The sequence below is a fragment of the Athene cunicularia genome, assembly GCF_003259725.1.
Source record: "Athene cunicularia isolate RWA chromosome 21 unlocalized genomic scaffold, athCun1 chr21_part1, whole genome shotgun sequence".
NCBI lineage: Eukaryota > Metazoa > Chordata > Aves > Strigiformes > Strigidae > Athene > Athene cunicularia.
In genome coordinates this window covers 6,799,467-6,815,188 of record NW_020799127.1, presented here as the reverse complement: position 1 = coordinate 6,815,188, position 15,722 = coordinate 6,799,467, and the positions used below count along the sequence as shown (strand labels likewise).

General features: G+C 44.0%; 1 protein-coding gene across 2 annotated transcripts; it reads left to right on the top strand.

The window, feature by feature from the left end:
* The first annotated feature begins 171 nt into the window (after positions 1-171).
* TMEM52 (transmembrane protein 52) lies at positions 172-15,311 on the top strand. Of its 2 annotated transcripts, XR_003399844.1 has the most exons (7): positions 172-434; positions 1,267-1,311; positions 3,355-3,524; positions 4,192-5,097; positions 11,031-11,033; positions 15,197-15,201; positions 15,299-15,311. XR_003399844.1 is itself a non-coding variant. In XM_026862553.1 (4 exons), the coding sequence occupies exons 2-4, from the start codon at positions 1,280-1,282 to the stop codon at positions 4,509-4,511; spliced, it is 522 nt and encodes a 173-aa protein (XP_026718354.1). In that variant the 5' UTR covers positions 172-434; positions 1,267-1,279; the 3' UTR covers positions 4,512-7,151. The 2 variants fall into 2 exon arrangements, 1 of the variants encoding a protein (XP_026718354.1); XM_026862553.1 differs by lacking the exons at positions 11,031-11,033; positions 15,197-15,201; positions 15,299-15,311 and having other exon boundaries at positions 4,192-7,151.
* Positions 15,312-15,722: the final 411 nt, after the last annotated feature.

The window sequence follows — 15,722 nt, the reverse complement described above, 5'->3', positions numbered from 1 at the left end:
TTTTTTTTTTTTTCCGAACCTGTGTTTCTTTCTAATATTTCTCATACGTAGTTTCTCATTCCTTTTTAATTTCTCCTGCAAAATCCCTGTCCAGGGGCGCGCACAGCCCATCGGTTGTGTCTCAAGGCGAGCGCCGCGCCCAGCCCGCCTCGGGGAGAGCTCCGTCCTGCCGCTGTGCCCCGCGCTGCCGGGGGGCGTGCTGCCGGGCGGTTATTTATTCGCCCGCCCCGGCGGAGGCGGCCCCAGGCCCGGGGTGCAGGGCTCGGGTGTCCCCCGCCAGGCGCTCCGGCAGCCTCTCCTGGACCCCCCCGGGCCGGGCTCTGCTCCCCGCCGCGGCTGCAGGGGCTTCTCTCCTCCTGCCCGCGGCTCCGGCGCTTTGCGCGTTCCCGGGCACCGCTCTGTTCTTCAGAGAACAGCTGCAAGAACTCTGATCAGTGAGTAAACGAAATCGTTGCGATGTTTGTTAACGGACCCGCTCCCGTGGTGGCCGGGGGCCGTTCTCGGAGCAGAGGACGACCGGCCGACAGGCAGCCGCTGCCGCTGCTTTTTCCCCTCTCCGAGACCCTTGCCAGCCCGCGCGTCTGGCTCGGCTGGCCTTGCTCTGTAGGCTGAGGTGCATGATCCTCTTTCAAAATGACTTTTGGAACGTCATCTTCTGAAAAGTCACTTTGCAGATTCTCCTCTGCAGCCAAAAGCTTTGTTCTGTTCCGCGAAACCCATGAAACTGCTGTGGCAGCTGCACTCCTGACGTGATAGAACCTGTTCCCTGTTCTCTTTTTCTTTTTTTTCCTGTCCTGTAAGGAGATCTGAAAAAAGACATTTCTGGTCGCATTGGAGGTATGAAAAAGTAAATGAAAAATAACAGGGGGGAGTAGGCATTTGCCTTAGGCTGCATTTTCAGACAGGCCTGTGGTGTTAGGTACCTCATCTCCGTGAACTTTAAATAACTCTTGGATTCATTTTTCGAGAATCCAGCCATGTGTACTTCTCTCTCCTAAGCAACACTAAAGTACTACTTTGTAAAAACGTTTATTTACCCAGAAACCAACTTTTAAAGTGGGATTATTTGCAAGTTCTCAGATGGATTAGTTTTAAAACCACGAAGAACAGTCCTCTGAAACTAAATCTAAAGAGGTTTTGCTCTGTACTCTTACTGATTGCTTTTCCTTTTTCCCCTCAGAAATCATGTGAAATTTATTCCCTGTCGCACGTTCACTGTTTGACTATAGATTTTTAAATCAGTGAATCATCTGCTTTCCTTCACAGATGCCCTCAGAACATGTCTAATTGGACAAGTCTGTGGTATGTCTGGTAAGTTTATTATTAATCTGACTAACCCAGAGTAATTTGAAAGTTATTATGAGCAGTAGTTGTAGGCAACGGAAACTCTCTTCTCTCAGGCAGGACAGAGGAAAGGGTTTCTCCTCGGTTTCATGGAAGTGGAATAAGTTACAGACGAGCCCACGAGGGAGATAAGGTGTCGGGCAGGGGACAGCATTCGTCTAGGGAGATGTCATCTTTCCTTTCTGAGGCCACTCCAGTTGAACTGCAGGGCTGTGAGCAGGCGGCTCCGCGGAGCGCGCCGGGGCTGCGCAGCGTGGGCCTGCCGGGGCTCTCGCCCGCCGGCGGGGCAGCAGGTGCTGAGCTCCCAGCGCCGTGTTTTCAGGCTGAACTCCAGCTGATGACGAACCTGGGTACTGGCTCTCGGAATGACTGAAAGGGGGAGAACAGAAGTAGAAGGGGAAAGCTCTCGTCACAAGTGCATTCGCCTCTTGCCTAACGCAGGCACTGCAGGGATCCGAACGTTGTTTTTGTAGTTTGCATTCTGTCGGTGTATTAACTTCGGTGGTAGCACACAGAGGGAGTTGGTTATTTTTAGCTGTCACTCAGTCTGGACTAATTTTGGTTGCTATCCTTTGCCTTCTTAGAACGTGCTGATCCATTGCACTGTTTAAAATACATAGTTACATAAAATATTTTAAGAAGGCTTCTGTAATTAGGCAGCGTTGAAATCATGAAAGCAAATGAGCTCGAGCTGAGCTTTCTACTGCCGAGATGCCTTCTCCTGGGTGATTTCTGCCTCCGTGGAGGGCAGCAGCAGGCGAGGGCGTGCTGGTTTCACAGGACACACTGGCATGCAGCTGGTGGAGTGTCAGGGAATGCCGACTGGCTCACCATGAGGTAACACTCCTACACTGGAGGAGTGTCTCAGAGCAAAGTTCCAACAGGGCAGCATGTTCATAGAATCGTCTAGGTTAGAAAAGACCTTGAAGATCACCCAGTCCAACCATTAACCTCACATAGACAGTTCCCAACTCCACCAGATCCCTCAACATTATGTCGACTCTACTCTTAAACACCTCCAGGGATGGGGACTCCACCACCTCTAATTTGCAAGAAAATGCAGGAAATTTGTAGAAGTTTGAGGCCCTCAAATCCGACCTTCATACTGAATGTAGTCTTTACATGTATCTGACTGTCATACTAACAGAAATATACTCTTGTTAAAACTAAATAAAACAGTTATTGAAGAAATGTTTATTTTAGAATCATGGTTTTTATGGGCAAGTACTGTCTTAGATTTGGAGAAAATAATAGAATGCTACTGAGGCCATTTCTATACATATTTAAGGTGGAATATAATCCTAACGAGAAATTCAGGAGCATGATCTGTCATACAGTAATTCCTGTCAAACCACTATGAATGTACTTTGTCCTGGGACCTATTGATACATCTTTACAGGACTTCCAAGCATTTCTTATTGCTTCATCTTCTCGTGCCATGTCTTACTGCTCACCTGGCTCGTGAGGAGAGTGGATTCATCTGAGAAATTGGGGGGCGGGAAGGTAGAGTTTCAGTCGAGAGAAGCGCCTGAAACACTAGCGTGTCCACCTAGGTATCCTACAAATTGTTAAATAATAAACTTCGTTAAACAATACCTAGAGATAGAGTTGTGTTATCAAAACATACTGCAAAATATAATTTCTGTCCTCATCTGTAAATAAAGGTCCTAGACTTAGGAAAGTTGGTATTTGTACTTCCCTCCAAGTACGTACCCGCTCTTACTGTTGACAGTGGAGCCATTCTCCCTGCATAAAAGTTGAAAATACAACCCAAGATAATTAAGTTACGGCATCTGTGAGGCAGAAGGGATTGTACCCACGGCCAGTAGTACTTCAACCTGTGATTAAGTGTTTGTGATCCAACTTCCTAATTCAGGATCCAGCACCCATTCAGAACTAAACCTCGGAGGTCTGGCCTGTCCTTCACCCAATTAGAGTGAAATTACATTCAGCTCTGGAAGAAGTAAACCGTAAGCAATGAAATAATGGTATCGTCCCTCCTTCTCTAAGGTTAATCTTGCTGACAGTGTTCCTGCTCCTGCTCTCTGGGATCACAGCGAGCTGCATCCAGTTCTGCTGCCGGAAGAAGAGGCTTCCAGCCGAGCCCTTCCCTTGCCACCCTTACGACCTGGCAGGCAGTGCCGTTGACAGCGACAGCACTGCCCACAGCACAGTGACCTGTGAGTATCCCCTGGCAGTCAGCGCTTCAGCAGTGCTTTGCTACCGAACGTCTGCCTAGAATTCTTGGCTTGCAGTAACTGGGACTTTCTGAGGAACTCCCAGAACAACTTGCAGCCCCGTAGGGTGGGCACGCGAGATAAAGGAAGGTCATGAGGACAACACAGTGAGTGAGTGCAGAAAACAAGTAGGATTTAACAGTACAGAGGTTAAACTAAAGTCTGTAGTGGGTTAACTTCTTAAGTGTCATCTCCCACATCTGTTCTTACTGCCATTCCCTTATTTTTTTAACTTTCCTGCCCATCTCACTGTCCAACTATCCCAGCCAAAGTTCTCTCTAATGTGAGGAATTGTTCACAGCTGTTCATGTACGTGTACGAACCCAGCTGACACTACCTCTGTTACAACATACATCAGCTATTTCACAGTAATGACTGGATGGTGATAGGCAGAGACATTTTTAATTCTGACTCCTTTCTTTTGGAGAATGATTATATCTTCCATCATGGGTAATTCTATACTGACAGCTTTTAGTATATAGTGCATATGTTCTGACACCACAAAAACGAGTCCATAATTTCTTGGAGAAAAGCAGGATTAGACCTTTAGGTATCAGCAGCCCATGCAGGTGTTTAATTTTATTTTTTTTTAAATTCCTTTTCTTCACAGCATATAGCTCACTGCAGTACCCTCTACGTGCCCCTATTCCTTTGATATTTATGGATGTGGGTAAGAACACTGTGTCCCCTCCAGCTTACAGTCTCTATGCAATGGAGTTGCCACCTTCTTATGATGAAGCTGTCCAAATGGGTAAACAACGCGCTGAAGTAGGACAGATAAGCCAGAAACTCAATGACATCCCTGGAGAAGTGACGTCAGGTGGGCTGAATCCCATCCCATATTCACCTGATACAATCAACAGAAATCCAGCAACAAAGGCAAATTCAGAAAATTCAGAAGATGCAACAAAAGAACAGCCACAGCTCTGACTCATTTCAGGAGGGGAGTAAAGGAAGGGAAGGACTGTAAGAGTTAAAGAAGACATGAAGAGTTTGGTTTTGTAAGCAGGTTACGATGGGAGGGTGTTTCCTCTCATGCCCTTGTAGTGATCGGTCAGTTAGAAGAAATTTTTTCTGTGACTGCTGTAAACTCCTGGTAAAACTTCTTCAAGGCCATGAAGTAAAAGGGCAGCAGTTTATAAATGCCTGTAAAAGTGGAACATGAATTCTTGTTCATCTTCTGATTAAAAAAAGATATTCCTTGTGTCCGGCATATGGCAATAAAAAACGTCAGGGGAATTTTGCCTTCTTGGGAACACAGATGAAGAGTCAGAACAGTACAAACAGCAAGTTGTTCTGGAACAGAAGCTTCCCAAACTGGAGTTGAAAGGGGAATCCTAGCAAGTCACACTGAACAGCCTCTGTAGTTTCTCTTCTTTTGAGAACGTTAACTGTCCAGAAGGTTCTGGAGTGCTACATAATGGCACAGGCTCCTTGAACTGCAGGAAGATGGCACACAAGGACAGGAAAGTGTGGGGAGGGAAATGCGTTATGTTATGTTTCACAGTGAGACAAGGTTTTTTCCTTGGTTATGAGACCTGAAGGGATTGCTCTTCATTTTTAAAAAATCTTTAAACTTCTATTTTCAAGATGAGTTGGCTTGTAGGTGGGATCTTTTTACTACTTATTTTTGCCAGTTAAAGTACAAATTAGTCTCAAAGAGACACTTGCACACATGATTAAGCATTACTAATGTATTTCAAATATTCATCAAGCTTTCAAAGATGCCCATAACCTTTATCTGCTCAGGTGTCAGGGTCTCAGTCAGTACAGACAAGAAAAAAAAATCAAAGATTCCTGGCAGCTTTCACCAGTTTAGTACATAGATGAGCTCAGTAATGTGCAGGATGGTACAAAGCGTGCTCTAGCTGTGCCACGTAGAATAAGTTACAAATCCAAAATACCATAGTACAGGCTGGGCAATAGTCCAAAGAAATTACTCTTCAGGGATGATTCTTCGTGAAGTACTGATAGCAAGGATAACTGCTATGCCCCATTTAAAAACTGGGAGCTCGGAGTTGATCACAGTGGTCTCAGCCCAGACAAAAATATGGGCTATGAGAGGCCTTTTTTAAAACGACAGCTCTTTCCCTTTCTTGCCCCTCCCACATTCCAAATAGTATGAATTCTGTCCACTCCTGAGTAGTGATTTTCTTTGAATCCCCTTTAGCAAGGTGCTGATTTGGCTGCCTTTAAGAACATGAGCAATCTACAGGATGGGATTATCTACGGGGTAAGAGCAGGAAAGGAAGCACAAGCACTAGTGCTATTAATGAATGTAGTGTGGAGCACTAGGTCAGAGCTAATGTTGACTGACCTACTAACAAGAATATGACTGATAGTCTTCATTTTTGCTGAAGTTGCTTTGGTAGCTGTGAGGAGATGCTACCTTCTGCAGATATTTAGGTGTCGGTCGTTAATAAGCAGTGGAAGCGGTGGGCACAAAATCTTGCACAACTTTTAGAGGACTATTCTCTGACAGCCCTTACTGCAAGAACTACCCTGGAAATGAGCACTAAAATTTAAAAATTAAGATCTCCCTGCCAGCCAGCAGGACTGAGACTGGAATCTCTGCTACACATTCATGGTGTGTGAGCTGTTCATGGGTCCGGCTCCCTAGAGAAGTGTTAGTTCTATATTGAACTTGCTTATAGCTTACTGTAAGGGTTGCAAGGTTTAACAAAATTGGTTTAACAAATCTGCTTCTCCTCTGTCTCTTCTCTGTCATTCTTAATTATACTTCTGTTTTATTCTCTCTGCTGACTTCTTTTTTCGTGACAAGATGGTGACTAGGCATAAGCCAGTGTAACTGGATGTCTCTAGCTGGAAGAGCAATACGTGCCCAGGCCTGGGTGTCTCCAAGTCACAAATACAGCAGGTGTGTTTTCATTTCTTGAACTTTTCCATCAGGCTAGTACTCAGAAACAGATCCTATGCCTTTCCAAAGAAGAAATATCAGTTGGAGGGAAATGGCTGAGTGCTCACTCACTGATAAAAACAGGAATACAAAACCAGGCAAAATGAAAAAAAATAGTGACTGACACAAGAGGGCAGTCCTTCACTTTTCAGTGTCTTGCATTGTATCACCACCGGGAACAGCTCTGTAAGAGACCAGCTCCTGCTGTTGCAGAGAGGGAGGGCGCTCTAAGGCTCAGTTTTGCTCCGTTCTCCAGAAATAACTCTGCAATGCAAGGACTGAGCTTGCTCGAGGAGGATGGGGGAATAATTACAACCGTTTGACTTCCCTCCCCTTCGTGCTTTTGCTAGCACAACGCTTCTGTCTTGTGAGCTGTCAGCAGTCCCTGACACATACTCTACCAGCGCGGGGAGGTGTTTCCATTCGGGCATGGGGACGAGGTTTCTAACTCTAAGACCCCGGTCAGAACCCTAAATGCCCGTGGAGAGTTTACAAGTCAGATCCGACTCCGTTACCACCTGGATTAACAGAAAAGAGGGGCACCTCTGTTGCAGTCTAGCCGGGTTAGTGTTGCCCTGCAGTAATCTGTCACTCATGTCTTGATTTGCATTTGTCCACAAGTCATTACCCAGACTGAAAGAAAACAACTGGACCTGCTGAGTAGGCAAAGAGGAACTGAGCTTCTGTGTGTGTGTGCAGGAAGCAAGTGTCATTTGATGCAGCATAAATAAATATATAATATTATAATATATAAATAAATATAGAATAGATTAAAGAATAATACAGAATAAAACACTTTTAGGGGTTTTTTTCACCTGACTTCCTAGGAAGAAGGGCATAATCTGGTATTTTCTTTCCAACACCTAAAGGAACGGTGACATTAGAGTGGGGGTCTGCTACAGGCCCCCGGAGCAGGAAGACCGAGCAGATGAGGCCCTCTCTAGACAGAGAGGAGCAGCCTCACATTCACCAGCTCTGGTCCTCGGAGGTCCTCAACCACCCTGGTTATCTGCTGGAGGGACAACACAGCGGGGCATAAGTGACCCAGAAGGCTCCTGGGATGCCGTGATGATAACTTCCTCTTTCAAGTAATAGAAAAGCCAGCAAGGAGGGGTGCTATGCCGGACCTGGTCCTCACCAACAAGGAGGTGTTGGTGGGGAGTGTGAAGGTCAAGGGCAGCTTGGCTGCAGCGACCATGAAATGGGGGAGTTCAAGACCTTTAGGGCAGCAAGGAGGGGGGCGTGCAGCTCGCTATCCTGGACTTCAGGAGAGCAGACTTGGGCCTCTTCAGGGATCTGCCTGGCAGAGTAGCATGGGATAAAGCCCTGGAGGGAAGAGGGGCCCAAGAACGCTGGTTGGTGTTCAAGCATCACCTCCTCCAGGCTCAGGAGTGCTGTATCCCCACAAAGAGGGAGTCAGGTAAGAATGCCAGGAGGCTGCATGGATGAACAAGGAGCTCCTGGACAAACTCCAGCACAAAAAAGAAAGCCTGCAAAGGGTGGAAGCAAGGGCGGGCTCTTACCTTATAACATGATTCATTAATTCAAACATAAACTGCTTGTTAATATAAACTATTGACCTACCCAGCCTACAGGAACATGGAATTTTGTTTGCACATCAAAAGCAGTTCAGTTTGCTCCTCACAATGTTTTCAATAGTGATGTCTCAGGCCCTTATCAAAATCATCTGACTCCGCACAGAAAGCTGATAATCAAAGCTGTCCCTGGCACCTGTCTTTGAGGAGGCAGATTACCCCCCACAACTGCTCCTTATTTACATCTCCACTTAACAGCTTTCTTCAGCTCAGTAGCATTGCAGGAGTTATATCCCTCCAAATAGGAAGATCATGACTAGGGCATGTACAAATTCTGTTTAAATTCCTGCAGCAAGCAAAGACCTCTCTTCCCCTCTTGAGAACAGTTTATATTTGTGTAGAAAGCCCAGTTCATTAATTAGAACCACTGTGGGAATAGAGTGAGAGAAAATGACCCCTTAATGAACTAATATCAGGCAACAGAATTAAAAAGGGTGATCTCCTGAATCCTTGGTCTACACGAGCAACAGCTTGAAAATGTTGCTCCTGAGTGCCTTACATAATGCTAAATAGCAGGAAGCAGGATGGAAGAGTGTCCGTTGATTGCCTGGGTCTGTTCTGTTTAATTGGGTAAGTCAGAGAAAGACAAATTTTCTTGTTGTGAATGTCTGTATAAATAGGCTTAGTAGCCAGTTTCCTCTCAACATGCGTTTTTGCAGTGTGATTAGGAAGAGGACACTAAGAGCTCCTATCCTACTGTATGGTAAAGTTTAAATGAGCTTCTTTCTTTTAACTGATGTTTTAAAACTCACTAACTAAATCCAAAAATGTGGAATGGAGATTAATGCTCTGTTTTCATTTTGGCCGCTTTTCCATATGCGTTTCCACATGGAAAAGATGCATTTTCTGGAAAAGCTTCTCTTTTGGCTTTTGCTTTGTGTTCTGCAAAGCTCTCTTTACCTCTCAGTGTGGGATCCGACTTTATAGTTCTAGAAAACTTTGTTTTGTTGTTGATGCTCTTAATGAGGCTCAAATAGTAATTGAGAGACTTTTAAAAGCCCCCAACCCAGATAAACACTGTGTTCCTTTATGTTTAGTTAGTCTGCTGAGCTAGTAAAAGGGAAAGGAGGGATAGGACTATTCTTAAACTTTACTTGTTCTTACCAGGTATGGTGACTGGGTCCCTGGTTTTGTCAGTGAAAGTGTTTGGAGTGTAAATGGTTAGCTAGCCTTTGGACTTGGATTTTGTGCTATTAAAGTCAGAGGAAACAAGGTGAGATTCTACAGAAAAAGCCCATTTTACGTTCAGGTTTATTCCTCCCAGCCCCATATACATTTCCTCCTGTATTTGCAGACAGGCATGATGTCTCAATTTCTAGTTGGAAACGTTGCAGAGTGTCGCTTAAGAGCCCTCAGATAGAATCCAGAGGTGGGTGTATATCTGTGAGAAATTAAATTATCTCTATGGATGTATTCCTTATAGCTGTTTTTTAAAGTATTCTGAAGCTGTTTTAAAACAAGACGCTGTAAGTGATACTGTTTATTAGTGCTATAGTCATCTGAACTGTGAGTGTCTAAACCAGAAGCCTTTCATGAGAAATCTGCAGTCCCTGGTGGTGGTATAGAATAGTCTCTCAGGAAGATCCAGGATCAGCATATTTCCTCTCATAAAGAATTCATCTATAAGTTTTTCCCCTTTAAAAAATGCTTTAATAATTAAATAGGTTTTAAAAAAAGTTTTCCAGAAGAGAGAAGTGGATTTAAATGGACAGATTAAAAAAAAATTCAATTACCTTCTAACAAGGTAGTCATTCAAGCATGTCTAAATAATTTTAAATGAACGTCTAAATGATTTTAAATTAGGCAATTAACCAAACAGGACTTCACTCACTTAGATCCGCTCAGGGTTACTGTGAAAGCATTTGTCTTTTGACAGGTGTGTATCACGATGCATTTTTCACACAAGTCTCATGCCATGTGCGTAGAAGCTGTGATATCAGAGCACGTAAAGAAGCTGCAGGTGTTAGAGGGTGGTACAGCACCGAAAGGTGACGTACTCGCCATGTTCTCTGAATCTTGGAAGGATGCTCAGACAGAGCATCTACTGCGGAGTGCCAAATGGAAAATGAACTCTCCCTTTCGTATTGCAGAAGAGGGTTAGGCAGTTAGCCATCTAGGGACAGGCTTTCTTAGACCCCTTTTATGGCTTCCAGAGCTTGAGACAGAGGCCTGTTTTTGGAAGACTTGCTTCTCAGGATCTGCTTGAGGCATGAGCACACAGCCAGGCTCTGTGTCAAAGGTGTCCAGAGGACACATCTTCCTAAACCATATATTTTAAAAGATAAATGTTATAAAAGAGAAGTATTATAGATACACTTGCTAGGAATCTCAGAAAACATTAAGGGAGAACATGTGATGGATGTTTCCTTTAACCTTTTCAGCAATAAGTAATAATCCATTGATGATACTGACTGTCCCCTGGTACTCTGCTGGCCTACTGCAACAACGTGCCAAAGATGAGGCTGGTCTGTGCTGAAGAAATCCAGCAAGTCTCCTCAGGATTGCTTGTTCTAAATCAGCTCCAGTGGTCCTGCCAGTATTGGAAGCCATAACCTACAGGTTGCTGATGACCACAGTTAACTTGGTGGTTTTTAAATGCAATGTCTCTCTTACCTAGAGCTACACTGACAGCATACTGATGCAAGCACTCATGGTTTACGACTGGCTTTATCAGGTTGCTCTTGCCTGTTGTAGGAAGGCCCTGCAAAGTGTGAACTCCTGTCAACGTTGTTATTGAAGCAATTCCCCTTTATAATGCTGAAGGCTCCTGCTGCCTGGCTACGGAAACGTGGGGCAGCTGCCTGTGCATATGCTGCTGGGATGTGCCCTGTCAGAAGTCTGTTAGGTGACCTCCATCGAGTTGTTTCCTCTCTTATGTCTCTGTTGCTTTTCCCAGCCTGTCGGTCTGGCGTCTGAGACTTACGTTCTCTGGTGCAGGAAGTTCTCCCACAGCGCCTGCCCTAGTGGGAATCTGGCCATGGAGGAATCTTCTCCGTATTCAAGTAACACTGACAGTTGAGGGGCGGGGGGGGGGAACGTGAAAGCCACAAGCAAACCCCCCCAAACAACCCTCTGAATTCCTTGAGCAGTGGACGTAACAGAGCCTAGTTTTCTAAATTTCTAAGTCTTATGACAAAGTTGCCTAACACTGAAGAATACATAACCTTCAGTAGTTTTATTCTAGCTAGGACATGCATAAAATCTTTCTTGTGTGCATTTTCCAATGCCTAATAAGGGTGAGCTCATGCTGGAGTCTTTCTTGCAGTGGGGGTATTAAAGATCCCTCTTGTCTACGCAGCTCCTGTTTCATGAAACATTTACAAGCTTCATGTCCTTGAAACCTTCAGTTTTCTATCACCTTGCTTGAAATTGGTCAGTGGATTCAGAAATTATTAGCTGGGTGAGGAGAGTGGAAGGAGAGGAGACAGGACATGGATTTGGCTGTGATTACAAAGCCTCATTTCCATAAGAAACCAGGTTTAAAAAGAACATCAAGTGAGAGACTGGTCCCACAGCAGGTTATATGCTCAGCTGGATGGAGGATCGAAGAATTCTGATTTGTCAGTCTAGTGTTTTTCACCATCACTAGATCCACTCAAGTCTGATTATATCCACACAAGCTTTGTGACATCTGTAAGGGAAAAACCCCTCTCTGTAATTACCCAAAGTGCATTTTTATTTGTGATTTGAATTTGGTGCTCATTTGGCACTGTTCAGCATGCAATTTTTCTTCCCTCGTTTGTCCAAAATGCTCATTTTGCCAATTATTTTCTGTTGTTGTTTGCTGGCTGTGTGAAAGAGCCTGTGATGGGGAGATGTACTGCTGGAGAAGCTGGTGCTTACATCGCTGTCAGCAGCTTGCAGACCTGCCTCTCTCCTCACACGCACATGCACTCATCATGAGCACTTGTGCTCAAAAAGAAAAGGCAGACTTGGAAGTAAATTGCCTCAATAATTCATAGGCTTTATAGCCCAGAACAAATTATACCTTGGCTCTGTCATGAAATTCAGGTTGCAAATCACTTTATAGCCAAGCTCGTTAACAATACAAGTGAAGTGGTACATCTGTAATGGCTTTTATCATCGATGCATTATAATCTTTGGAGAGTATTAAGTGGTAAACCTGCAGCATCCACAGTGAGGCATCAGTAGGGTCTGGATACAGTCAGAGTCAGAGAAAAACCCTTTCTTTTGCCATCCCCAAATAGCTTGGAAGAAGATTTGGTTGGTTTGTTTTCTAACTGCATTGCAACTTTATCGGATGTAGTTTTCAAGAAGATTAAGTTTTTGAAAAGAACCGCTGCTGTTGCCGGTACTGATGAGTGGGACACTTAGACACATGTGCAAAACCTGCTCGCTTACGGAATAAAATAGCTCTCACAGAATCACTTCCCAGATTCTTGCTCTTGGCAGTCTCCTGGCTCTGATTCTAATTATCTTTACCTGTTGGAACTGTTCTTGTTTAGGGAGACACTTACTAATTTGGCTGCAAATAGCAGAGGTTCGTTCCTTTAGCCACAACTAAAATTCAAACTATGAGGAGAAGCCTTTGAATCACATTCAAAGCAGACTTTCAAAACAAAGTATCATAGGGGAATTGCGCTCTATAAAAATGGAAAAGGCAATAAATGTTTTATAAAATATTACATCCTAAGGTTAAATCCAATGCACAAAAAAAGCTTAGATACAAAACCACATCACTGGGAAAACATTTTATTTTGGTCAGTCGCAATTAAGAATACAAAATGCCAGAGTTCTTTTTATCTCACTGGGGGAAGAAAAGGGGGGGGGGTGCAGAAAAGAATGTACGCTTTCAAAGAGGTATCACATCTTTTTAGAATAACAAGCTCACTTTGGGCACTTGGAGAAAGGAGAAAATCAATTTCAAATCTAGAAATGCCTGAAATTTTTACTCACTTTTTTTTAAACCCTGCTTTCCCAAGCAGCTCAAAAAGGAAACAAAAAAAAAAAAAAAAGAGCCTGATATTGAGCTCCTATGTGTGGATTGTTTCTTCTCTTTCTGTGCTAACAGTTTATGGCATAAGTTACTTCCTTCCCACAAGTAAGGAAGTATAGTCCCGGGGTCGAAGTATTGGCCTGCGAAACCCAACCCAGCTCCTTGTTCTGCCACAGACTTCCCATACGACTCTGGGAAAGTCACTTACTCTCTGCTGGCCGCTGTTCCTGGTCTGTGAAACGGGGACTGCAGAACTATCTTATCTTGCAAAGAATTTTGAGGATGAATACATTAAGTGTGGGCTGCACTGTCGTAATGAAATACAAATACACAGTCAGAGCATGATGAACTTTGTGAGGGACATAAAGCTCAGGGGAAAAAAACCTCCTTGCTCCCTCCCCCTCTTAAGGGGAGGGCATCAAGAGAAGAAACTCCGGCAAAACAAACAGCGTGAGGTTTAGAAGCAGCCTCTGGACTTCAGATGCCTAATCCAGTCATCGTTACAACGTTCCTGACTAGAAGAAGCAGAGGGGAGACAATGGTGAAAGAGAGGCCCAGGATCAGTGCGAGATGCCTAATGAGGTGATGGGAGCAGTCTGGTGACAGCAGCTTATCTTGCAAGATTGTCGACCTGCCGGGGATCAGATGTCCTGAGATCCCACCTCAGATGTAAACATGTAAAAGAATGCTAGTTCTTTGTCAGTTTGTACAAGCACTTAATTTTTATAGCTTTGACTTGTCTCTTGCTGAATCTCAGCCTTTGTTCTGTAATCTATGATCTTTTGGTCTAGTTCAGAACTCTCTGGAGTCTGTTTTCCACCGTCTCCATACTTATCAGACCAGACGAGACAAGAAGTTTTGTTCAGCTCCGTGGGGCAAGAAACGCTATCCTTTGAACCCTGAGCTGCACTTGCCAAGTGGCTGCCTCCTGTCAAAAGCAGAGAGCCACCAGGGTTCTGTGAAGAAGGTGGAAGGAAGCTGCTCTGCCCTGCTCATAAGGTCACTTGAGCTCTTTTGAAAGGCCATTTAATTGTGATTAGCTGGCTAACCAGGTCATAAAAATAAGTATAGCGTGTGTATTTGGAGAACTTGTCCCTCTACTTCAATTATTCTAGCTCAACTACCTTCTTCCACAAGATGGCATAAGTGAGCCGAAGTGGCCTCTGTGAATGTTGGTTTTTCAGACACGGTGCTGCAAGGCGACACATACAAAGTCAATTAAATTTTCTGACATTGGAGGAAAAAACGTTATACACTTTTATCCCTTACTTTAAAATTGCACATATAGAGTAGACCTTTTCATCTTACACATGCTGTAAAATACTGAAATTCAACTGACTTGCGCCATATGGTAAGTTAAAAAGCATATGTTCTGTTATTTTCACTGTTCATATTCAAGAAAAATTCTGTGTTAATGGGAGGGGCTATCTTTCAATCAAGAAACATCCTGGAATGTGACAGACTCTACCACAGATATCCTCGACATCTAGACACGTACCACTCTCAATGTCTTTGCCTCTATTTTCCATTAGTAACCATTGGAGAATCACAGAGGTTGAAGGGACCTTTGACACCCCCTAGTCCAACCCCCCTGCTCGCTAGGGGCTCAGCTAGAGCGGCCTGCTCAGTGTCTGTCCACTCTGGCTTTGAATTCTCCAAGGATGGAGATGCCACCGCCTCTCTGGGCAACCTGTTCTAGTGTCTGACCACCCTTAGAGTAAAAACAGGTTTTTGAATGTTTCAGTGGGATTTCCTGGATTTCTGGTTGTTCATACATAGTTAAGATCCCTCTTGAACCATTTCTTCTTGAGGTCAAAGAATTCCAGCTGGCTCCCGCTCTCCTCCTATGTCAGATGCTTCAATCCCTTGACCATCAAAATATTTAATCTCCTCATCTTTAGCCCAATTTACCTAATTCATTCAGGAATTTCACCTGAATTTGTGTGGTATTTAGCATATTTCTACTGAATGCGGGCTTAGAATAAAGAGTTGCATAAAGCAAACCATGGGAAATATCACGAGCCAGATACCTAATCACTCTGTTTACCTCCTCATACTGTGCTGGCAGGCTGTAAGCTTTGCTGGTGCTACCTATGCAACGGTTTTTATTGCACTACTTAGACTGACGTTGCATCATCTCATACAGTGAGAGTTCAACACAAGCCTGTGATTACTGTGGTCAGCTCAGTATGCTGCTGATTTGTGTCCCAACGGTAAGAAAATTGGCAAGATGAAATCAGATGAAGAGCAGAGGAGAGAGAGGAGGTGCATCTACATGAACTGTTTAATCGGAAATGGATAAGCTGCTTGAAAGCAAGAAAAATAAATACAATCTTCCTGCTGCTTTGCATGGGGCTTTTGGGTGGAAGATGCTATATAAATACCCCTCCTGTGGGAGATCATGCCTTAGAAGTACAGGAAATTGCCTGGATTAAAAAAAGAACGTAAAGAATAATGTTCTTCCAGGCCAGAAAAGGAAGAAATATTTCCTTTTCTTTCTCTAGTTTTTCATTGTCACCAACAAGAAAACCATATTTCATCAAAGCATGCTCTTGCTCTCACAGGTTTCAATCAGAATGATCAGTTATTGACAAAAAATATTTGCCCTTGTTTCCTTCTGTGAATTGTAGCTGGTAATACTGTAAACCCACTGCTCAGTACTATGCTATAAT